The sequence below is a fragment of the Ambystoma mexicanum genome, chromosome 1p (assembly GCF_040938575.1).
Source record: "Ambystoma mexicanum isolate Mex_15411 chromosome 1p, UKY_AmexF1_1, whole genome shotgun sequence".
NCBI classification, from domain to species: Eukaryota; Metazoa; Chordata; class Amphibia; order Caudata; family Ambystomatidae; genus Ambystoma; species Ambystoma mexicanum.
In genome coordinates, this window is record NC_090921.1 from 382,549,945 (window position 1) to 382,575,325 (window position 25,381).

The 25,381-nt window shown below is 46.4% G+C and overlaps 1 protein-coding gene across 3 annotated transcripts in view; it reads left to right on the forward strand.

Annotated features, from left to right (window-relative positions):
- MEF2B (myocyte enhancer factor 2B) overlaps nucleotides 1-25,381 on the forward strand; it is a 533,283-nt gene that overhangs the window by 398,367 nt on the left and 109,535 nt on the right. For all 3 annotated transcript variants that reach the window (XM_069649127.1, XM_069649129.1, XM_069649128.1), the window contains exon 5: nucleotides 11,520-11,648. In XM_069649127.1, the coding sequence (XP_069505228.1) occupies nucleotides 11,520-11,648 (129 nt within the window). The remainder of the gene's footprint in view (nucleotides 1-11,519; nucleotides 11,649-25,381) is intronic.

The window sequence follows — 25,381 nt, forward strand, 5'->3', positions numbered from 1 at the left end:
GTCGGGCCCTCGGAATGAGGACTTACCGGGCCATTCCGAGTTCGGAAGGCCCGGTAATTCCTCCCTTCGAGGACCCGGACACGGTCCTTCCCCATTCCCATTTCAGCCCCCGTAGGGCTGAATGGGAATGGGAGAGGGAGCAAACAACGGGCCATTACGAGATGGCCCGTTGTTTGCACCCTCTTCCCTTCGCGGGACCCGGTAAGCACGCCTGGTTTTCCCAGGCGTGCTTACCGTGTCCCGCGAGGGGAACTCGTAATGCGGCGGTACGGAGTGAACGGCGCCGCCACCTTTTACGGCGCCGTTCACTCCGTACCGCCAAGGTCGTAATGAGGCCCTCTGTCTCTGACATTGGGGGTCATTACAAGTTGGGCGGTAAGGGATACCAGGCACCAGTAAGGAGACCGGTGTCGGTAATCCCTTACCGCCCAATTCCAAGGTCCCTTAGCGGGAACCCTAACGGGGACCTACGGGTCCCTACGGGACCCGTAAAGGACCGTGTGGTCGGACCACACGTCCTTTACGGGTCCCGTTAGGGGACCAGGGCGCTAATTACGGACCTGCTATTAGCAGGCCCGTAATTAGCGCCTTCCCCATTCGCATTGAGCCCTATGGGGGCTCAAATGGGAATGGTGAATGGCATTTGGAATGGGGACTTACCGGGTCCGCCTAGGGCGGAATGTCCCAGTAAGTCCCCACTCCACCAGACCGGACCCGGACACGATTTTGGAGGCAGCCATGGCGCTAATAGTGCCATGGCTAACTCCAAAGTCGTAATCAGGCCCATTAATTAATTAAGTCGTAATGAGACCCGTAAGGAGTGATGGGGGTCATTACGAGTTTGGAGTCAGCCATGGTGCTAATAGCACCATGGCTGCCTCCAAACCCATGTCCGGGTCAGTGGTGTCGGAATGGGGACTTACCGGGACATTCCGACCTATGGGGACACGGTAAGTCCCCATTTCGAAAACCATTCCCCATTCCCATTCGAGCCCCCATAGGGCTCAATGGTAATGGGGAAGGAGCTAATAACGGGCCCGCAAATAGCGGGCCCATTATTAGCTCCATGGTCCCTTAACGGGTCCCGCTAAGGGCGGCTGGTAAAACCAGCCGGCCCTAGTGGGACCCGCTAAGGGACCTCGGAATGCGGCAGTAGGGGGTTAACGGCACCGGCATCCTTACCGGTGCCGTAAACCCCCTACCGCCGTACTCGGAATGACCCCCAATATGTCTCTTTTAAATAAACGCATTCAAATAAGATCGATTTAGAAAGACCGCTCGGAGACCGCTCCGAGCGGTCTTTCTATACCGAACTGTCAGCCCCCACGATGCACACGTGCACACAGGGGCTGATGGGCAGCAAAGGGACCGGAAGAGGGAAAACACAGACATCTTGGGTGTTTGTGTTTTTTAAAAATTGTGTGTGTCTGTGCCTGTGTGCCTGTCTGTCTGTGGGAAAGAGTGGGAATGTTAGTGGAGGAGAAGGGGGGGCGTGGGAGCAAGTAAATATGTAAATGTGTGCGTGTTTGTGTGTTAGAATCATCAGTGTGACTGTGTTGGGGGAATGCTTTGCGGGGGAAGAGAGGCGGCAGAGGAGGAAAGGCGGGTTTCAGAAAAAAAACCCACCACGAGTGAGGATGGGAATAAGGGCAACAGGGGAACAGCTTGCCTTGGGGGGTTGAAACCCCAACAAAAGTGTGCTATTTACACTTTTTGAGGGCCGCACGAAATCGGCCATAATGAATTGGCCTTTTGTTGTGCAGCCTTCAAAATGCAGAAATATCACATGAAACCTTTAGAACTGGCCGCTGTAACTCTTTCACTCTCTCTCAATGTCAGTTTTTATCAGTATGATTAACTCTCTGGTCACTATATCAGTCTCTCCCTGTCAGTGTTATTCTCTTTTAGTGTCAGTCTGTCTTTGTATCAATGTCAGGATCTGTCAGTGTCATTCTATGTCAGAGTCACTCTCTGTTTTCACCACTGTCAGTATCATTCTCTCTTTGTCAGTTATTATTGTAAATTTTATTGTTATGAGCGGTATTTATTGAGTGCGGACCTAGCTTCGAGAAGCAACAGAGTTCTTTACAAATAGGGGGAGGTGAGGGAAGCAAAGATACACGGTAGTGGGGAGCTAACAACGGGGGACGGGTAAGGCAGGCAATTTGGCAGAAACAGGGGGGAGCAGATCGACCAGTCATAGGTTAGGTGAGGAGAGGAGGATGTGTAGGCCTATGTGTTAGGAAGGAGGCATTCCTTGAACAGGAGGATTTTGAGCTCCTTCCTGAAATGGAGAAGCAAGGGGTAAGTCTGGTGTTGATGGGGAGGAGGTTCCAGAGTCTTAGGGCGTATACAGAGAAGGCCTGTCTTCTGGTTCTTTCCTTCCTGCAATGGTGGAGTTCAAGTCTGCACATTTACTTACTTCTGGTGGATCATAAGCCCCCGAAGATGCTAGGTTTCTCACTGAAGTACCTTGGGGACTTCAGGGTGACAGTGTTGTAGATGATGAAGCAGGATTTGAAGATGGTACGTTCTTGAAGCGAGAACCAGTGCAGTTCGATGAGAGAATGCGTGATGTAAAATTTACTGAGTCCTTTGATAAGTTGTGCAGCAGCATGTAGGACACATTTCAAGGGTATCAGGGTAGTCACCGGAGTGCCTTCCAAAAGGGCATTGCCACCATCCAGGTAGCAGAGCACCAAGGCTTGGACAGCAGACCTAAAGTTGTTTTCTGAGGTGAAGAGCTGGATGTTCCACAGGAGAGAAAGTTGGTACCAAGCGTTTGTGTCTTCCTTGCTATGTCCTGTTTGAAGAACAGGTGTCTGGTGATGTAGAACCCAAGGGACTTAGCAGAGGTGGTCAGCTGAGGTGTGAAGTTATCAAGGTTCATAGCAGAGAGCCCGATCTGAATGTCAGGGTATTCAGTGTTATTGGTCAGCAGTAGTAATTCGCTCTTGGAGGGATTGAGCTTCAGGTAAGCACTGGACTTCCAGGACTGGATAATGGGAGACTGGCCTTGAACATGTGGATGCTGAATATAATTGTTATTTTTATTTATTTATTTATTTATTTGTATGCACCATATGCCTGTAAACCTCAGGCCAGATATCTTGAGGTAGAGCTGCGTGAGTTCTTTTTATTGGTGGATGTGGAATTTCTGATAAGGCAGGATGGCTCAGAGTAGTTCTATGTAAAGATTGAAGATCACAAGGGAGACAATGGATCCTTACAGGACTCCACAGGTGGTGGGTACAATTGGTGATCTGAAGAAATACATTTGGATGAATTAGAGGTGGTGAGCAAGGTAGGATTTGAACCAGCTGAGGACGATTCGCTGATCATCATGCAGCAATGCAGAATGTTCGTGAGTGTCTGGTGGTCTACTGTGTCAAATGCTGCTGAGAAGTCAAGGAGATCCAGGAGGTAAGGATGGCAATCACCAACACTTCTAGGACTGAAGGTGTTTGTTGGCTATGATTTATCGGAAGGGTTTCATGGCTACTGCTTTCTCAAGGGACCTATCTAGGAAGCGAAGATGGGTCAGGAGTTGCTGAGGAGGGCTTCAGTCGGAGGGTCTTGAGTACAGAGGCAGATAGGATGTAATTCGCTTATGATGTGGCCTTCAGGGATGCAAGGGTGACAGTGAGGTCTTCTATAGTGAGAGTCTTGAAAGTTGTCCAGATAGTTATGGTTTTTCTGGATGGGATGTGCAGTGTGTTGTTGGTGTCCTTATGTTGGCGGATCATGCTGAGCTTGTTGATGAAGGAAGAGTTGATGGTGGTGAATTTTGAGATGGAGTGCGGTATGAGTGGGATGAGCAGAAGGTTGATGCACAGCATGATGGCTTTGAAGAGGGCGCTCCTTTAATTGCTGGATTTAGCCCTGGTGTTTTGGTAGTAGTTAGCCTTGGCATTGCTTATTATTTGTGTGAATGTAGCAGAGTGCATTGAGCAGGGCAAGCTCTGATGCGCAGCTAGAGTTTCAACCAATATTTTCTTGTTTTCTGATGATTCTTTGGTTGAAGTTGAGTTCTTGAGTGTACCAGTGTGTGGAGGGTTTAGGCCTGAGGGTGTGTTGTTTCCTTGGTCCATGGTGGTTGATGTTCTAGCACCTTGAAGCGTCCTGTGTGCTATATGGAATTACCACTAGAGATCTCAGACCCAAATAACCAGACAGACTCAAAGAATACTATTTTATTATTAGCATGAAGTAAAACAGGGCAATCTGGCAAATACCAAACTGTAGTCCACACACACTCACACTCACATTTGATTATTCAAAGGTGTTATGCCTTGATATACATTAGATATGCTGTCATGCTATGTGACAAACTGTTAAAACCTATTGAAGGGAGGTATTGGTAATGGGATATATGTACCTATATATCTTATAAATATTAGTAATACTATTGGATGCCCCTTATATGGTGGGCACACCTCGAACCACCTCTAATATGTAAAATACAATTTATAGCAGAATAACAGCAGCGGGTTGGCCTGTGCAACACTGTATAGCATGTTGTTGCATAGACAGTCTGATTGGTTGGCATGCTTTCCCAACCTTGGACTTTCAGCTTCTTACCAGCACGTAAGCAAAACGAAACACAGATGCAGAAAGCAATGTCAGACTACTACACACTTTCCTAATTAGTCCATCATCTCTTCTCGGTCAGGCCCCAAGCAAAGGCTCTTCTTTATAGTTGACCTTGCAGCCTGTTCTGTTCTGGGATTTTCAAGGGAGTGTAAGTACACCATTATCTTTGTCTGAAGCTTAATGAATAGCCCTTGTTTTTGACTTCTGAATCACTTGTAAAAAGACCACAATTCTGGGCATTTTGACCTTTTATTTACTACTATTTGGTTTAATTAAGCTAGGTGCCATTACTCCTATTGGCCTATGGAGACTTGCTCACTGTACCTTGCATATGCTCTCACATCTTTAACTGTCCAATACTTGGCACTTGCACATGTTTTCTTCTTTGCTTAATCTAAGAGAAATATGACTTACGTATATGGCTTATTCCTCTTGACTCCCTCTGTGCTTTACAATTATTCCATGACATGGCATTCTTAATCCCATGCCAATAGACTCCTCTTTGTTCTTCACTCAAAGCTGTTTTTCTAGCATCTCTTGACTCTGCAGCCCTGGTCTGTTTCTGAGGTAGTCCGATTGTTTTCAACACAAGTCGGACGTCCATTTTTTCATCATGGCCACCATAGCCATATTATATTTTTTTGCAGCAAGCTTCTATATGTCTCAACTACCTTGATTTTCTGCGTATATCCATTCACTTCATCTCTACTCACTTATTACTTTGGTGCATATGATTTCTTCATCTTCAATTACATGTTTCTCTTGTTACTTCAGTAACACTTTTATTCTAAACTATTTGCATATCGTTTCAGTGTGTCTTCATGTCTTTCCTTCATGACATCACTCTGCTCTTGTTCGATTTGACTTATAGCTCTTCGATGACCAATGGTGTGTGCAGACATCCTTCCACCCTCTCAGTGCGAGGGTACATTCGATAAGGTTGTCTGAGTGCATATCTTCTCTCATACACTCTATGAGGTATTGGGATGAGACCTGGTGTCAAACACAGGGCTCTTCTCCTGCTGGTCCAGTAGGATGGAGGTGAGGGGGAGTTAGTTAGGGATGACGTATCCACCTGCTCCGCTACATTGCTTTATTTTATTTATTTATGACATTTATATAACGCCCAAACCATGGGGTATCACAGTGTTCGTTACACATGCAGAATTTAGTTACAGACAAACATACTTATTCATACTTATTGAAAAGCCATGTGTTTACAAGTTTCTTTAATACATGATACCATTGCTCATTTCTGATATTCCTCTGGAGGGTGTTCCATAGGGTAGGTGCTGTGACCCCAAAGCTACAGTTGCCAGCCCTTTTGTTTCTAAAGCGAGGGGGGACCAGGGAGATACTGTATTGTGAGGGTGATGTAGAGCTCTTTGAGTAGCGAGTTGTAATCCAGATTCACCTGAGGTATGTCAGCCCAAGTGAGGTGGAGGTTGGCAAAAGTCTTCTGTGAGAGCCCCCCCAGGGAAGTTCTTGAATGGTATGAAGGCTTGTTTGCTGAATTTCCCATGGGCGTGCTTGACTGGGGTGGTGTGACTAATGTCAAAGGAGATTGCCAGATGGTCTGACCAGCAGAGCGGAATTGAGTGGGCAGGACATTAATGATACGGTGAAAGATGTTACCTTTTGTTTGAGTTGGGTTTTGTGTGTGCTGTGTAAGGTGAAGAGGGTCATTGACTTGATCACTGGGCTGTCAGGGATATTGAAGTCGCTGAGTGGGATGTTGTTGGCATGTCTGGGAGACGTGGAGGTGACGTCTTCAATGACGGAGGTGTTAGGCTTGGGTGGTCGGTAGATGGAAAGTGACTGTGTCCATTGAGGTGAGCGGGAAGTGGCATTAAATATTTTCGAAAGAGACAATTGAGGTAACATTTAATTGTGTGCATGGCCATGATGCCTTGTAAATGATGGTGAGGCCTCTGCTTATCTTGACTGTGCGCTCTTGTTGTAGAATTTTGTATCCGTTGGGGATGAGAACATCTAGGAGGTGGGTGGAGGTGAATGTTATCCAGGCCTCTGTAATGAGGATGGTGTCTAAGTCATGTATGGTGATGAGGTTGTCGATGGCTGCTGAGCGGCTGAATGCTGAGCAGACATTGGTGAGCATCAGTTTTTGTGTAGTGGTGAATGATGGATTTCTGATGCGGTCAGTGGTCGAAGTGGGCGGGAGCGGTTGGTAGCGGTGCTCCTCTACTTCTTGAAATTAAGTTTTACTGTTCCTATACTTTTATTTTAAAAAGACACAGTACCAGAATGGTTTTGTTTAAAAATAAAAGTGTAGGAAGCAGTTGAAACTTGCACCTCAGTACACTGCACTGAATGCTCCCTTAAACAGCAAGCGCATTTTTTGGGGGTTTGTATTGTGCGTGGGAGGGGGTGTGGCAATGGGGTTTATAGAAAGCGGGCAGGCCAGCAGGGAACATAGTTCCGCTACTTCTGCTCATGCACGAACACTGGATGGGGTCTATTGTTACGCGGGTGAGCTGGCTGCTTATGTCCATGATGTTGATGGTGAGTGTCGAGGTTAGAGATGGGTGGTGTTGGTGAGAATGGGCTGATGTGAGAGAGTCGTGAAACACATTTTCGAGGGAGCTTCCATGATTTAAGAGGAGCAGAAGCTCTGGTCTTGAGTCCGTTCTGGTCCTGGGTCATTCCAGCCCGAACAGGTCCAAATAGCTATTGCCCTTTTGTTCACCTTCCCTTTGCTTTAGATGACCGGGCGAGAGATGCCAGTTAAGGAAGGAAAGGGAGTGACAGGGTTATGCAGGTGGGTGGGGCTTAGGTCACATGTACGTAGATCCACTTGCATCAGCTCACCAACTGCAAAACAAAAGACGCTTGGGGCCTGCTTAAGTAGGGGAAAATGGCAGAAAAACAAGAGTGTTGGTTGACAATGTTACTCTCTGTCCATGCCAGCTTCTTTTTGTCTCTATATTTAACTGTTTCATGGTGGTCGTTATCTCTCTGTCAGTGTCAGTCTTTGCCAGGCTCTTTCTGTCAGTCTCCCTGTATTAGCGTATTTGGCTCTCTCTGCATATTTTTTTCTCCTGCATACGGGAGAACTTTACCTAGAGGGGGAGCAGGCTGGCACCCATGGGAGCTGTGTGCGATGTATACTCTGCTGTTTCTTCATGCTTTGTGTGCAGAAGGGCTATTCCCTAGTGATGGAGCCAGCCCATTGTTTTTCCATTCCTGTGTTGTTTTCTGGGCTGGAGCCATGCAGGAGGGATGCGCTGTCCTGTGAGATGCACTGTCAATCCCGACACCACAGGTTTCTCTGCATACGTGTATACATATATGTGCAAGACCAATTCACATTGCATGGGTCTCCTTAGCTTTTTATCTACATAGGATTGATATTTGTATTTTACTGAATTTATATAGCGTTTTAATCCAAAAAGCTTTACAAGAGGAACAAGCAAGATACAACAAGCATAAGTAACAATTGAATTAAACCAGAAAACATTACAAAAAACAATGTACATTATGGAAGAGGATTGGAGAGTGGAGCGACACCAAGGTATGAGAGGAAGTAGGAGGAGGTATGAGCAGTGGTTAAAGCAAAAGTAAGAGAGGAAGCATAGTGTGTAAGAGAGAAGAATGGAAGAGATGAGAATTAGAAAAGTGCAGGAAGTGGGGTTGGAGCGAGTAGAGTGAAAGGACAGGGTGTGGTGGAACAGAAGTAAGAAAGGGAGTGGGAGGAGAGGGTAGAAGTAGTAGCAGAGGTGAGAGAAGAAGCAAAGGGTTTTAGGGAGGTGAATGGAAGATATAAGATTGTAGAGAGGTGAGGAAGTTAGGGAAGGAGGCAGTAGAGCGGATGGAGAAGGGGAAGTGGTTCCAGTGGAAAGGAGCGAGCAGTTGGAAAGAGCAGAAGGGGGAAGGGCACAGGGGAGTGGAGGAGGAGAGAGTAGGAAGGGATTGGCGGAGAGAACGAGAAGGAGTATAGAAAGTGAGGAGGGAGGAAAGGTAAGGGGGGCAAGACCATAGAGGGATTTGAAGACTAAACAGAGGAACTTGATTTTAAGCTGGGAGTGAAATGGGAGCCAACCTAGAGAGGTGAGAAAAGAGGAGATGGAGTCATGAGGAGATATAAGGCAGAGGGAGCGGATGTCAGAGTGGTAAACATATTTGAGTGGGGAGAGGTGAGACGAGGGGAGTCCAAAGAGAAGAGTTGAGCAGAAGAAAAGCCTAGAGAAGATGAGGGAGGAGATTAAGAGTTTAGTCACGAGAAAGGTTAGGAAGGATCGAATTTTACAGATGTTGTAAAGGTGAAAACGGCAAGATCTGGCAGTAAGAGAAATGTGGTGACAAAGAGAGAGGTGGGTGTCAATGTGAAGACCAAGGTTACGGCATGGGGAGAGAAGGAGAGTTTGGAGGGGGAAAGAGAATAAAAGAGGGAGGGGAGGGAGGAGGGAGTGTGTTGGCAGGGAAGAAAAGGACTTCGGTTTTGTCAGTATTGAGAGTAAGGAAGTGAGAGGACATCCAGGATTTAATAGCAGAGAGGCAAGAAGAAAGCTTATGGTGGATGTCAGGAGAGAAGGAGGAGAAGCAGAGGAGGAGCTGGATATCATCAGCGTAGAAATCATGTGAGCCACCAAAGGAGGAGATGATGGGGGCTAAGAAGGAAGTGTAGAGTGAGAAAGGAAAGGGTCAAAGGACAGAACCTTGGGGGATGCCGTGGTTGAGAGGATGGGTGGGAGAGGTGGAGCCACCCCAAGAGATGGCAAAGGTGCGGTTGAGAAAATAAGAGGAGAACCAATTAAGGACAGAGTCTTTGAGACCAAAAGAGGAGAAAGAATTAAGGAGAAGAGGATGGTCAACAGTATCAAAAGCAGCAGAGAGGTCAAGGAGAATGAGAATAGAGGAATGTTTAGAGTACCGTGAAGAAAGGAGAGAGTTGAGAACAGAGATGAGGGCAGTTTCGGTGGAGTGTTGAGGTCGGAAGCCAGATTGGGTAGAGGGAAGGAGAGAGTGGTTTGAGATGAAGGAGAAAAGTTGAGAATAGACAATGTGTTCGAAAAGTTTCGAGAGGAAGGAAGGAGAGAGATGGGGCGGTAGTTGGATGTAAGGTGGGGACTAGCAGAAGGTTTTTTGGGAATGGGGATGATAGTCGCATGCTTAAAAGGAGTAGGAAAGATGGAAGTCATAAGACAGGTGTTAAAGAAGGAAGTGAGATAGGGTATGAGGAGGGGGTAGATTTTAGAAATGAGGGGGGTAGGAATGGGGTCGGTGGGAGAACCAGTAGGATGAGATTTAGACAGAAGTAGGGTAACTTCAGATTGAGTGACAGGCATAAATGAGGACCAGCAATAGGGTGGGGGAGGAGGGAGGGTGGAGGAGGAGAGTAAGAAGGGGAGGAGAGGATCGTTTGGCGGAGATTGAGGACTTTGTTAGAAAAGAAGGAGGCAAGATCAGAAGCAGAGGGAGGAGAGGAAATGGAAGGATCGGGGTTAGCTGGAGAGAGAAGTCGGGATAAGGTTTGAAAGATGCGGCGAGGGTGAGAGAATTGAGACTGGAGAAGGTCAGAGAAGTAGGTGCGTTTAGCAGAGTTAAGGCAAGCGTCGTAGAGGGTATGATAGGAGAAGTATGCTGATTGGTTGGAGGGGGTCGTTGTTTCAGCCAGAGTCGTTCAAGGCGTCTGAGAAGGCAGCGCATGGAGGAGAGGTGAGAAGATAGCCAAGGTTGAGCAGGTCGGTGAGAAGGGTGGAATGGGGAGACAGATATATAAAACCCATAGGCCCTCATTACGACCCTGGCGGAGAGGGGTTTACGCCAGCGTAATGCATGGCGTTCCTCTCCGCCAGATTAGGACTTTCCGTAGCGCCATGGCGATTTTTACGCCCGGATTTTCCGGGCGGAAAAATCCATGGCGCTACGGGTCCCCTCGTTAATTACGCCACCGTATTCTACGGTGGCGTAATTAACGCCTTCCCCACTCCCATTATACCCTATGGGGCAAAAATGGGAATGGGGAAGGGTAAATGGGGATTGGGGACTTACCGCCCCGCCAAGGTCGGAATGGGGCGGTAAGTCCGCCAACCCCCATGGCGGAGTTGGCAGCTCTTGCAAATTGCACCATGGACCTCCGCCAGGGTCGTAATGAGGGCCATAGACATTTGACCTGCCTATTATTTGGCCATTCTACTCTTTTTTCCGCTATACACCTATGCATTTTCTACCCGCTCATTTGATATGATGTCTACAGACAAATGAGCAATATCCCTCTTTTTAAATGATAGACCCTATATCACTAATGTAATATAAACCAGGCTCTGCACGTTTGCATGATCTTTCGTGACAAATGTCAAAGACATTTGGGGCGAATTATCTCTTTTTGGTTTCGGCTCCTTTATGGGAAAAAGCTATCGGTACAGATGTGGGTTTTTTGCACATTTTTTCTGGCATTTGTAGAAGGGTACACACAGGGCGCTACCATGGGCAGTATCACATTGTCCGTGTTATGCAAATTCTTGTCACATTAATTTAAAATAGTCATGTATGCCTGCAAAAACGGTTGTCTGGAAAGTGGTGCAAAAATTACAGCCACTCAGATGCTCTTTAGTACGTGGCATGTGCAATTTCGTTTTCTGATATGTTTTTGTATACACGATGTAAAGACTATAAAGACTAGTAGTAACATGTTATTCATTTTAATAGGATAATGTGTAGAAAATGGAATATATAAATGTTGTAATGTCTGGCTGAAGTAAAAACACTATTTGCTTTCCCAATGCTTCTTTTAGATTGACGCGAGGTGGATAATCAGGTCAGGGAAATTATGAGTCATTCATGATGGCCCTCCTGAGTTTGGCTAGTTTCGTATTGTCTTGTGGTTGGGCAGCATGGGCTGGTAACAAGCAAACGGTGCTTTGCTACTCTGATAACAAGGCTGTGTGTGCTCTCTTTCTCCATAGACCCTAAAAAGGAAGGGGCTGGGGCTAGACAGCCCAGATCCAGAGAACGACGTATGCCTCGATCAGGTGGAGAAGTACCGGAAACTAAACGAAGGGGTCGACCTGACGACAGCTCGCCACCGGCTTTATGTAAGTCTTGAGGGATGGGGTGTGTCTCTCGCAGCTATGAGTAGAACCAAATAGTGTTGTGGATTTGTATGTGAGAATGTGTGCCTGTTACCGAGGACCCCACGAGCTTGCTATATTGTGGGGCCACAGTCCTCAGGAGACCTGTATACAGATAAACACTGCTTACTGGGTTGGGCAGGGCCCGCCAGCCCCCTTACTCCCCCACGCCCACCCCCATCCCTCTTCAGGTAGGCCAGAGCACGGCAAGGGCCTTGCGAGGGATGAGAGTCCAGATGGGCACTGTCTACCCCAATAAACAATGTTCTTCACCATTACCATTGAGGGAACTTGTAGCTGCAAAGAACATTCATGACTGATTTCTCTTACAAAAACTCCATACAAAGATGTCCTCCACACTATAAATAGTAAATAGAGCAAGACCCTTTGCTATTTCCATGACGCGGCTGGGCAGTAGTGGTGCAAGAGACAGGGGTGGTGACCAAATAAGTTGGGGGTGTGGCAGGAACCGGTCCACAGGATTTGGGGTGGAGGGTGGTAAGGTGCAAGGGGCTGTGACAAAAGAAAATGTCGATCCTGGGTGAGAAGCACAGTGGCAGGCAAGAAAGCATGGGCAATCACTGCCAGATTCTGGGCCTCATCAAATGTTGGGTGGTGCGGTAAAAATGCAGCAGTAATACCACTACCGACACATTACGGCACTGCCCAATCACGAGTTTGGGGGAAAGTCGGAGGAATGCCCCGACTTCCCACCCATTTTTGGTGCAATTACCACGATGCAATTACCACCGGGGTAATTGCTCCAAAAATACCCCATTGAGTCCTATGGGGACTTACACTGACACTTGTGATCCGGTGGTAATACTGCCAGACCAGGTGGTGGTAACGGTAATTTTGTTCGGCAGTATTCCGGTGGATTTAACACCGGGAGATCGCCCAATTCATGATGAGGCCCTCTGTCTGGTTCACCGCCACCTCATTGGTCAGTGCCTCTCTCCTGGGTTTCAAGAGAAGCTTTCACCAGGTTTTTGTGTTTGTTTTTTCTATGCCATGTCTCTATTGAAACATTTAGAGATTTTAAAAGTTCCCACATTCCCCTGGAGTCTCAAGTGCCTGCACAAGTCACAAGACAGCTAACTGCGCCTGTGTCCTATTATTCTATCACCCCATCTCACCCACACACAGCACATGGCCGCACCAGAATGAACTGCGAAGGCTGGGTATAATAAGGGTGTTCTCTACACAACTAGAGTTTTCCATTTATGATCGCCCAGCCACACAGAACCTTCCCTCACACAATGGAGAAAAGCATGCAAGCACCATTTTCAATCTTTGCATACTCCTAAGCCCGAGAGCGGTTTCGTCCCACCACATCCCCATATGTTTTCAATTGAAAGGGAAATAGACAGTTTGAGTTATTGAGCCCTTTTGCCAAAACACAATAAAAACAGTACACACTAAAAGGAAGTAACACATTAAAGTATCAAAATTAGGAAGATGACAGAGAAAGAATGTAGGGCCTCATTACAAGTATGGCGGTGCGTAAAACAACGCCGTTAATGCAGTGGTAAAGCAGTATTGTTGCACCGCCATACTACAACTTTGGTTGTGAGGCAGTGGAAAATTCAATGCCTTACCAACAAATCGGCAGAATTACTGCCGGTGATAATTCTGCCGAAATCCCCATGGAATGCTATGGGCTCCATAAATGGGGACTAACACCACCATACCACCACTTATAATCCTGCGGTAATTCCGCTGGACCAAGTGGCGTAATGATAATTCTGTTTTGTGATATTCTGGGGGATTTACTATCAGAATACCACTAAACTTGTAATGGGGCCCACAGTCTCTTAAATGCGATTAAAAGAAAGAAAGAGAAGAATGAGGTCTGACAGACAGTGGAAGTTTATTGCAATATTTCGAAGCTAAGAGACAAAAGGAACAGAACTGAAACTGAGCACATCGAGGATGAGGAATTACCAGAAGTAACTGAAATTGGGATCCAACTGTATGATTAGGGGAATAGAAAGTGTTGGCTTAGGTATGCCAGAGTTCTGGGGTTACTACAAGCTCACCGTCTCAACTCCCAAGGCCCAACAACCCTCCCCAGCGTACAAACGGAGGACTCAGCCAAGGGCAAGTTAGAACTGTTGTTTATTACACAAACCGACAGGGATCATACAGGACATTCGAAAATTCCTAGGAGTGTTATCCCTTATGGATAGCGCCTATCAGTGGTCGAAGTGTACGAAAAGAAGTAGTGGAATTATGTTCCCTTCTGGCCTGCACCCACACCCCACAAATCACCACGCCCCCTCCCACACACAATGCAAACCCCCTAACACTTCCACCTGTTGTTTAAGGGAATGATCAGCGCAGTGCACTGAAAGTGCAAGTTTCAACTTCTTCTTACACTTTTATTTTAAAACGAAACCATTCTGGAACGGTTTCTTTCCAAAATAAAAGTATAGGAGCTGTAAAAGGTCATTTAAAAAAGTAGAGGAGCACCGCTCCCGCTCACTTTGACCACTGGCGCCTATAGATCTTGGTTGATTGGCCCTCACATGTCAGGTGGCTGATCTGCCCCTTCCCCAAGAAACTATCTATTACATTGCTGAAGGGTTGCAGGATTACCATTGGCCCTTTCCCTCTGCCATCCACCCCTGGATTTCGGATGCATGATTGCTTGGAACCGGTCTTCCCAGGCCTGGGACCGAGCTCTGGTCTCAGCACTCTGTGCAACTTCTCAAGGTGATGCGAATGACTATATGTTACCAATGTTACTGTTAGTATTGACACTTTTCCCTGTCAGAGTGCCCTCAGCATTGCAATGTTGTTAACAATTCCATGTTTCACTTCACTTCATGTCTGTGTTGCTGAGAACCATTTGTCTTACCACTACGGATGAATGACCGTTGACTTGCTCGGCTGCATCACATGGTTAAGGACCACGAAATCAAACTCTTCTGGTCTGCAATTTATGAGGATTTATTCAGTTTTTCTGAATGTGGCTCCTTGTCATTTTTGGTTTGGAATTTGCTGCTCATCTCTGACCTTGGCTGCAAACTATTCCTTCTATTGCTGTGAGAAGGTCTAGAACATATCTGTTCTGTAGAGCCATCAATCGTACTGATTGGAGTTCTTCTTTTATCACGTTGAAGCTGTTTACAGTGGAGTTTATTGTCTGCATCGGCTCCCATCTTGTTATCTGAAACCATTTTGCATTTGTATATGTCTGTAGAGCTGGAACCTCCGACGTGAAAAAAACCTCTCTGTCCCACTGATCAACCAGGTGGTTCATCTAGTGATGATTCTGATGAGAAATAGTTGTCTCTTTTCACTCTACTCACTTCTCCTGACCATTTCTTTCTTCCCTTTTCCTTCAATTCTACCTATCTCCTCTTTCTCTTGTTAGTATCCATCTTGGGGAAGTCGTCTATCTTGAGGTCCTTCTGTGGCACCACCAGTGCTGGAATATTGATGTGTACCAATGAGGAAACTCCTCCCTAGTTGGGTGACAGCTTCTTGTATTCCTTGGATCTGCATGCCCAATAGTGATCCATTAATAATGCTGTGCCAATCTTCATTGCTGGATTCTTTTCTGTGTATCTGCACTCTGTGTTTTCTCCAGCCTTCACTGTACCTTTGTTCTGGTAACATAATCCTGGTTTCTTCAGTGGTATTATGGACAATGGTCCAGCTGCATTGTCCACCCGGATCAGTAACTTGGTGCTCGCATCCCATTCCTTCAGGCACTTGTCATTTTCTTTTTGTACTGTATTTACCGGTGCTTGTACTAGGGTGTGTGCCTACCTACTACTTCCTCCTTGCATTCTTCCACTGTGTGTATCTGGCCACACACAAGCATTTGTGGTGTTTCCCAACATCCTGGCTCTCTTCGTATTTCCCTACCCCCCCTCTTCGGGCAGGGCAATTCCTTCAGTGTTATTGTCTCTCCTTTCTGTGGGCCGTCAGTTATGTATTGTATGGCCTGGTATAATTGCCAGTAATTGTTCATCATGTCAATAGTCTTTATATAACTGTCTCCATAGGGAAATGTTGTCTTGTACATCCATCTCAATGTTGCTGTTTTCCCTTGGAATCTTCCTCGGTTTGTGACCCTTGGATAGGTACATAAGTGTTCTTTCTACTGGTATGTCAGTTGCTATAAACGTTCTGGAGGCACTCATGGCATAGGGGATTAGTGAGCAGACATAGCAGCTCTCCCCAGTGGTTTATTTACCTACTTTGGGCATGTGCTTGTACCACATGATGTTGTTAGATACTCAAGCAGTATCATTGAGACATAGGTTCATCCCTCCCATGTCTGTATCAGCACTGTGCTTACCTCTCCATACTGTGCTTACAGTGCTCCCTTGTCCACCTGACATGGTTGTTCCACCTGCTGAAGTTAGGGTAATGTTAGTAGAGGATACAGCAGTAGCATTAAATCCAAGGGATATTCGCCAAAAAAGAGAAAGAATGAGCATCTTTTTAATAACCGTTTCCATTACCTGTGCTGCTTGGATCCTGGTGCAGCTTTAAGTTATCAGTTGCCCGCCTGAAATGCACAAAAAGCGCTATGGGATTAGTATTGTATTAATTCAAGCCCTGCGGACCATGTAGTCTGCCATGGCAAAGATGAATAGTTGTTCCTGAATAGCTTTAATTCTAGGGTCGCAGAGTACTGCAAGTACGGATGGCTTCCTCTCTCTATTTGTGGGTGAACTTGGGTCAGATGTGCTATGAATTCACGAAAATACACATTAGGGTGACATCTCCGTGTTCTGTTGGACCTCCTAACAAATTGGATGAATAGGCCTTGGAAGGTTTCAGGATGGGGATCAGTTGGAAGCAGGGAAGAAATGCAATAAAAACAGTTGTACTTTCACGATGAATGTGAGCAGAAAGAAAAATAACAAACAGTGTACCCTCACTTTGGATGTGTACGAAGTCCTTGCCCGAACTCTGCAGCCCATGAGCGAGTAACCATTGGGTGTCCTCTGCTGGGCTGTGCTGCTTCCAGGTTATTGGTTTGCTCATCTGTTTGTGAATCGTTGACCCTGTCGATGTTGGTGCTAGAAGAGGCCACTGCTTGATGTCGTCAAGGTTATTCCAGGAGTTTTTCCCGATCAATTTGACAGCTCGCTCAGTTACCAGTTCAAACACATGGGGTCCTGTAAACCGTGGGGCATCCCACTTGCGGGAAAAATGATGCAAAAGTACTGTATCCCCTGGATACAAAAGTGACTGCTCCAGTAAGTCCTTGTTAGTCTCAATGCTGTCACTCTCTTCTCAGGCTTCAGGTCTCTCCTGTTGTCTTTGCAGCTGTCGAGAAACAAAAGAGGCATTAACAATCAAGGAAGTTGTATACTCGTACATTTCTTGACCCAATACATCAGACACATTCTGAGCACCTTTGATTGCCCTAACGGGAGTAGCCAGCGGAAGTTGCATGTGCCGTCCTGTCATCACCTCATGTGGGGTTAAATGGTGGTCGGACCTGGTTTATTGCGCAGTGCGAATAAGGATAAGGGAAGGCAATGGAGCCAGTTTTTATTCAGGGTATTTTTAGTTTTGGCCATAGCCTCCATAAACAAGTAATTGAGGCGCTCACACACCCTGTTTGCTTGTGGGCGACAGGCACAGGAACATTTGTGTTAGATACCTAACAAGGTTGTGATGAGCAGGAACATCTCAAAGGCGAAGTGAGGGCCGTTGTCTGGCCGCAGTTCCTCACACATGCCCCATTGTGGGAATATCTCCCGGACCAGGAATTTCACCACACTAAGGGCATCAGGATGGGAACAAGGACCAGCCTCGATCCAATGGAAAAATGGCCATACAACCACTATCATGTAGCGGTACCCTTGGCAAACTTGGATCATGTTGACTTAGTTGATGTACAGTTGTTGGAATGGACCCACTGTGCGAGGTATGGATCCTCTCACTACCCTTAATGTATGACCCACAGTATATTGTTTACACACTAGACAATTAGTCATTAGGACAGAACCATGTTTTTCCAATATGAGCAGCCAGCACCTCCCTCCTTGTATGGTTCAGGTAGTATAATTGTGTCAGTGCAGTGTGTAATAATGCAAATGACATTGTCACTGGTAATGTATTGTACCCTTCTTTTAGTATCATAGTTCTTGCATAATCGCACACATGAGATGAGATCTCCATTTCTAAGATGTTCCCACAATAGGCAGCGCATTTTGCTTCTGCATCTGCCCCTTTGTTAACACTGCAGATGGGATCCTCCCCTTTTATGTGTGCCTGGCACTTCACTATTGCTATTTGCTCTGGGAGATATATGACCTATATCCATCTGCCCAGTAGGAGTGTATGCTGAAGCGGTGACCCATCAGCACGCCTAAAGCCCCTCCTCATCCAACGTGACAGCCCAGAATGCACTGTGGATGTCACATAGGCTGAATGTGAAAGAATTGTCACTTCCTACTCACTTCTGTGCTCCAATGCCAATATTAAACCCACTAATTGTGCTGCTTTCGCTGCATAATGTGACGGTAGGCGTGCGCTGGTCACTACCTCACTTGTCCTGTCCTCCCTTAACTTCACGACTGCTGTCCCAGTATGTCTTTCCCCAGATGTTTGGTCAATTGTCAAATACCTGTACATCTCCCCCTCAAGTGCGTCCTCCTTTCACTTGCGAGTGTCACTGAATTCATGTTTGCTGTGCGGTCATGTGCATAGTTACCCTTCTGTAAGATGTCAGTGATGAAAGTCGCTGGGTTCACAAGTCTGCATCTCACTATCTTGAGAGCCGGGTTTGATAGTAATACCTCATACCCTGAAACTCTCTGTGTCGTCAATGTGCTCTTCGGGCTTTCCAGTATTGCAAAGAGAGCATGCTCCACGTAGAGAGTGGTGCTGAATCCCATGGTAATATTGATTTGTCCACTGCAAATGCAGCTGCAACCAATGCCTGTTCACACGAATAGTGTCCTCTCATTAATGGGTCTAAACTTCCACTGTAATAAACTAGAGGCATGTGCCCCAGGCTTGCCTTCTGTGTCATTACGGTGCTCATAACTGCTCCATCAGTGTGTGAGAATATGAACAATTCCTTTGATAATCTGGGATCCTTAACACTGGAGCTGTTCGTATTGCTTCCTTCAGCTTGTTAATTGCCTCAGTCATTTCTGTTGTCCATTGCAGTGTCTTCTCCCCTGTTTGTGCTTCTTTCAGTGCACTAAACAGGGGCCTACTGAAGGTAATGTAATCAAATACACATGCCCTGCAGTAATGATATAGTCCTATGAACTGTTGCATTTGTCTTACAGTTGTGGATGTTGCTGCCCTCCGTATTGCTTCTGCCCTTTCTGCTGTCACTCTTCTGCCATTTTGGGATAACATCTGTCCAATGTATAACACTTCTGTCTGGCAATATTGTAATTTGGCCTTGCTCCCCCTTACACTCTTTTTCCGCTAATACTGTCAACATGTGTACTGAGTCATTTCTACGCTGTTCCTCTGTTTTGCTGCAGATCAATATGTCATCTACGTACTGTATTTGTATTTATTTATTTATTCGTACCATGCCGTAAACCCACAGGCATCTGGCCGCCACATAAACACAATAGAACAAAATAAAAAAACAGGACATTTTGATATCAGTATATATCAAGAGGCTGCATATTCCCCCTGACTATGAAGTAAAAACGTATTTAAAGAGAATCGTTTTTAGCAAGGCCCTAAAGGTTTTCACATTGCTGTACAACCTGAGAGTGCTAGGGAGAGAGTTCCATATCAGAGCAGCTTGGTTGGGGAAGGCCTTCCCTAGACCACCCACCCTTTTGAATCCGTCTTTGTTAATTGTTCCCAAAATTGCAGAAACGGCGTGCATGAGTGGGTAGGTATTGTATGATGCGGCTCTTCAGGTATGCTGGTGTCTTTCCGTATAAACACTTGTGCACTAACATTGCAACTTTAAAGTGGATACAGGCTTAAATAGGGAGCCAGTGTAGTGATTTTCTCCCTGATGAAATGTGATCCCGTTTGAGGCTGCACTTGATGATATGAACTGCATCATTTTGGACGATTTGGAGCTGATGCAGGCATTTTTACTGGCCCCTATCAGCAGTGAATTACAGTAGTCGAGGCAGGAGAGAATGATGGCGCGACCGATTGAGGCACAGTTGTCTTCTGAAATAAAGGGCTTAACATTTCTGAGTCTTAGGTAGTAATTGCAATTTTTAGATATGTAACTAGTCTGGGTCTCAGAACCCAGTGTTGAGTTTAGGAAGACCCCCAGAGTCTTAACTTTTTCGGCTACTGCTATAGGGTACCCCTTGATACTTAAGTGCAAGTATTCTTTCCCCAACTTAGCTCTGGCCCCAAGGCTGCCAAACAGTAGGAGTTCAGTTTTTGCTCTTTTGCCCAATTTTCCGTCATCCACTGTGCAACGAGTCCATAGATGGTGGTCAGAGTCTTGGTGTGCTTTTCATAATCCCCAGTGATTTCCAAAATCAGCTGGGTATCATCAGCGTAATTCTTAAAAGAGACCCCATAAGTCTCTAACAGGTGACAGAGTGGTCTGGTGTATAGATTAAAAAGTGTGGGTAGAACCGTGCTCTCTATCTGTACATTACCTCTCGGCAGGATAGCTCAGGGGCAACATCCTCAGCTTGGAAGCAAGACGACACAGAGCAACACAGGTTCGATCCCAGGGTCCGCGCTTAGAAACCTCTAGGTATTAGCATGTTATAAATAACATATCATATATCGTATCATTTGAAGTACCCTATTGAATAAGGCAGGTGCTTCACAGTACCCTTGAGGAAGTCTTGTATGTTTCCACTTTATGTTTCTCTATAGAAATGAAGTTGAGTCCTGTGAGTCTGGGTGCACTGGTACAGAGAAAAATGCATTCTTCAACTCTATGACCATGAAGTAGGCATTTTCCGTGTGGGTGCCACACAAAATTGTCGCCGGGTTCGGAAACAAATGGAAATTCTGCTTCTACACTGTGTTTAAGAGTGCAGCATCCTGTATAAAATGCCATGACCCCTTTGCCGCCTTTTTGACAGGGTACACATCTGTGTTGCATGGTGATTCTGATGGGACTAAGATGCCCTGCCTCACCAGTGCTGCAATCATTTTATAGATGCCTTTGTCTGCCTCTAAGAAAGTGGGTACTGCTTAACTCATGGTAAAATGGCTCCTGGCTTCAGCTGCTTTATCTTCTGCTCCTATCCTTTTCAGAAGCCCCACATCATAGGGACTTGTGGTCCATAGGATGCTGGGGAGACTTATCAAATCTTTCTGGTGCTTTCAGCACCAACGCCATTCTCTGTGGTACCTCCCTGTGATGTATCCTCACCCAATATGTGATGCTCATTTCGAACATCATCTTGTGATCTGATCTGTTGTCTTTGAATAGTTCTTCATCTGTAACTGTGGTCAACCTGTACCCTTCTGCCACAGCGATGACTGCTCTCCATGGTCACCCTGCATTGTCTGTCCCGTGCACTGCTATCCAATCATCCCCCACTATCATTGCCTCTACGTATCATGGCACTATGGTCCCTTCCTTCTCATCTAATGGTATCTCTGGCCTGAATAAGTACTCATTGGGAAGGCACCACAGTTTCCCCTGGATCCCTGCGAGCCATGCTATTATTATTTCAGTCCCATACTGAAACAGTTCCTCACCTACTGGCACCCCCCTCTGTATCTTCCTTCCACAATAGACTTGAATGATTTCCCTCACGTTTAGAAGGTGTATCCCTGGTGTGGAACACACTATCCCCTTGTCAGTGAAGGAAATGGTCATGTTAAGTCTGTTCATGATGTCTCTCCCCAGTATGTTTACAGGTGTCTGTCGAGAATATAGTAGGGGCAAAGATTGATCATGCTCTCCTATAGAAAGTGCAATATCTTCTGTGAAAGGAACCACTTCCGTCATCCCAGAAAACCCTTGAGCATTCATGGCATCGCCTGACATACTATATTTCTCTACCCGGATGCAGGTTTTAGTCATCCCTGTGTCTACGAGAAAGGAAAATGTTTTGTCACCTATCATCACCCCTATACATGGTTACTTCGCAGGTTTGGGTGTAATCGATAGGATGGAACACATCAAGTCTTTCTGTGGGCTGTCCTATTGAGGGTATGACATTCTTTTCCCCGTAAACGGGTTGCCCCCACTACAGTAGCTCCCCCTAGTTTTCTAATGGGAGTCTTTATCATGGAGTTCATGCGTGCCACTGTCCCATCGTTTGGTTGTGTGCTGTTCTGCATCTGCTGAATTTGCTGTGCTGTGTATGTGTGTTGTGTATTAACTTGCATATGTGAAATTTGTGATGCCTGCGAATACTTCTGCATAGGTGCTTGCATTTGTGGTGCCTGTGCCATGGGCTGGTGTGTCTGTGGGTATGTGTTTGGTGTATGTCCTTGGTGGTGTGTCTGGTCCTGGGCATAGAAATTGCTCTGTTCCCCTTGATATGTTGGCTGGTATTGCATTCCCCCATTTTGTTGTGTCCCTCCCCTGCTCCTGCATACACTTGAGATATGCCCTATCCATCTGTCCACACACCCAACATCTGATACCCCCCAGAAAACCCTTCTGGGCCTTGCTGCATTTGCTGTCAATATCCTTTAAATCCCCCAGAAATCCCCCTATGTTCTGCTCATATGATGCCTGTACCCGTGTCCCCTTGGTGGCCCCCCTCTTCCTCAGAAACCATGCTGCGCATCCCCGTACCCCATGAACCCATCTCCCGTGGGCAGTGGTGCATACTGCATCTGTGGTGCCCCTTGTCCTACTGTGCTTGTTAATTCTGCCCCTTCCATGGCATATTTTCACTAATTTCGGCTGCTCCTGCTTTCTTTGATTGCGCATTTACCTCAAGGTCTGTTGCGTTAGCCTACAATAGTGTACTATCATGAGTTGTATTTCTGACCAAGGCTTGGCTTCCATCCCCGCCAACTTTTTAGTTGCCTTTGCACCTGTTATGGCAACCCTTGGCATAGTATATGGCAAAATGATGCCACTGTTTTGTCCCAAGATTCTCGCATTTCTAGGCACCAAAGCTCTTGAATAGTCTAAATGTAGTGCAAGGGGTCTTCGTCATCCCCCATTTTGTGTGCGTTAATCGCAATAATGTCTGATGTGTCTGGTTACTGTGTCCGTAGAGCTTGAGATACAGCTGCTCGGCAGTTAGCAAATGGCGCCCCATCTTGCACAATGTCCTGGGTGGTTACTTCTGGGTACCCTGCCCTTTTCCATAAGTCATCAGCGGCTTCCCTGAGGATCGCCACTAATAGCCCCTTTATGTCTCCCACTGCTAACTTCTGTTCTGCTGTCATCCTTTCCATTTCATATATCCATCTCCCTACTCCTGTGGTTGATGTGGGTAGCCTACACTCAAGTTTTCCTTATCTATATGCTTCCATGGTATGTACTGAGGTCGCCCCCCTCCCTTTTCCAGTAAGGGCAACTGTGTAAACCTGATCTCCCAATTCACTCCTCGCATCAGCCTGATCTTCCTATCTGATCTCTCAGCATCCTAAGTGTCAGTAAGTGCCTGTGCTGGTTCTCCCTTTCTTCATCCAGGAAGGTCTCTGAGCCTTTGCACATATGGGATTAGGTCATCCATACTTCGTGATGCATCTCTGGATCTCTTGTCCTTGTCACCCCTAGATCTCCCTGTGTCACTTCCTATTTCACATGTCATGCTTCTATCTGCGCTACTCCCCGTCGATCAATGCCTGGGTCATCGCTTTCCTTCATCCTCACTTCCCCCCTTGGCCTCATCTGATTCGGTGTCTCCCATGTCGCTGTCAATATCATCCACGAAGCTTAGCCTCCTTGTGGTCATGACTTTGCGTAGCTTCCCCACAAAGCCGATCAAGTTCCAGCTGTCTTCCCTCTCGGAGGACCCTGTGTTTGTCCTGTCCGATGGTGTGACAGTCCTGTCATGTGTGGTGCTGCTGCCTTGCTCCGTTTGCCTATCTCCTTCCACCTTGTCATCTGCCCATTCTCCACTTTATTCTTATGTCTCTCACCGCGTGCTCCTCTTCCTGGCGTTTGCCCTCTCTCACAAGCTGGTCTATTTCCCACCTTCTCCGTTCACTTCTTATTAAAACTTGCTTTTCCTTCTCGCCTTCCTCCTTTCACCTTTCTAACTCTTCGAGCTCCCTCCTTCTCCTCATCTCTCACTGTTCCTGCTCCTTTTCTTCCTCCCTGTGCTTTTACTGTTGCACCCTTTCACGTCCCTCCTCTTCTTCTTTCTCCTTTTCTTTTTACTTCTTCCATTATCTCCGCCCAGTCTCGCACTTCACTTACGACCTAATACTTCCTTATTCACTCTTGCTGGATCTCCCGTTACCTTTCCATCCAACTTCAGAAATATCTGTCCTCCCACCCACTCATTCAATGCTATGCCCTCTAGCTCCTCCTTGGTGCTATTCTAGGTCTCGCTGTGTGCTCCTTTCCCACCATCCGTCTGTCCAACCCCTTTCTGCCCCTGCCTCCTTAGCATATGGTGGAGGTTGGAATATTGGATTTGTGTACCATTCCACTGCCTTTAGCTCCCGTATAGGGTATATCCCCTGCGCTTCTGCGGCAGCCCCTTGTTTCTCATGCTCAGGAGGAGGTGGGAGAGCGGGGGCTGAGGATGCTGCGTCCATAGTCTCCTGCTGGCTCAGCATCCATTGATGCCTTGCTACTTCCCCCTCATCCTCCTGGAACATTTTCCAGCGTTCAAATATCACCATGCGTTTGGTCAACTTCTTCCCTTTATAAATGTCTTGTATGTGTGTCTGTAATGGTTGCTACACATTTTTGGGGAGATTCCCACATTGTGGCCATGGATTAGTCAATTTACCTTCTGTGCTTTTTGTCCATTCTGTGCTATATTTACAAATCTTGTTCTTGTATCACAGAAGGGCCTTACATAGGTTTTGTAGGGACGTATACCCCGTACTTCCCTGATACATTGCTTTATACTTACTTGACCTCAAGTCGAGGCTTTTGATATTTCCATTACTATACAATCACAAAAGAATACTTTGATTTCAGTTTTCTCAATTTCACAAATAGCAGGTCTCGTCAATTCTTCCCAATCCTCTCTGGCTCCCAATCAACCTGTCAGGAGTGCTCCATGCACCGTCCTTCTACAACCTTCTGCCTCCTCAGGCACACCTGCCAATCTTGCACATACGCTTTCCGCACCATGCCACAGAACAGCCTATTCGTCAATTTTTAACTGTCAGCGCCAACCTCTGTACCTCCTTGTGCTCTCCTATTCCTATGCACAGACCTGATGGGGACATCACCACTTCACTAAACAAGGGAGTGCTAGTGATCACTTACAACGCTCACAACGCTAATGTCCCATTACACAAACATTTACACAACCCCAACATGAACCCACAGCTGTCTACCTGCCTCCTAACAGTTGATATTAATATTTCTTGTGTTCAATCTGTACCTACAGCGTTACCTTGTAGATAAAATGCCTCAGTGAGACTTAACCGAACACCTACCGCAATCTTGACTAACTCCCTTTGCGAAGCCCTTACACGGGGATACCATCATCCATGCCCCAAGCTAAAATGGCCAATCCACATGGAATACAATATTCACATAACGTCCGTCATCCGTACCCTTAACTCAGTAGTCTAGGTTATCCACCAGAACCTTTTACCTCAAGACCAAATGTTCCCTAACCACAAAAATGACATCTACCTCCTCTCCTTTC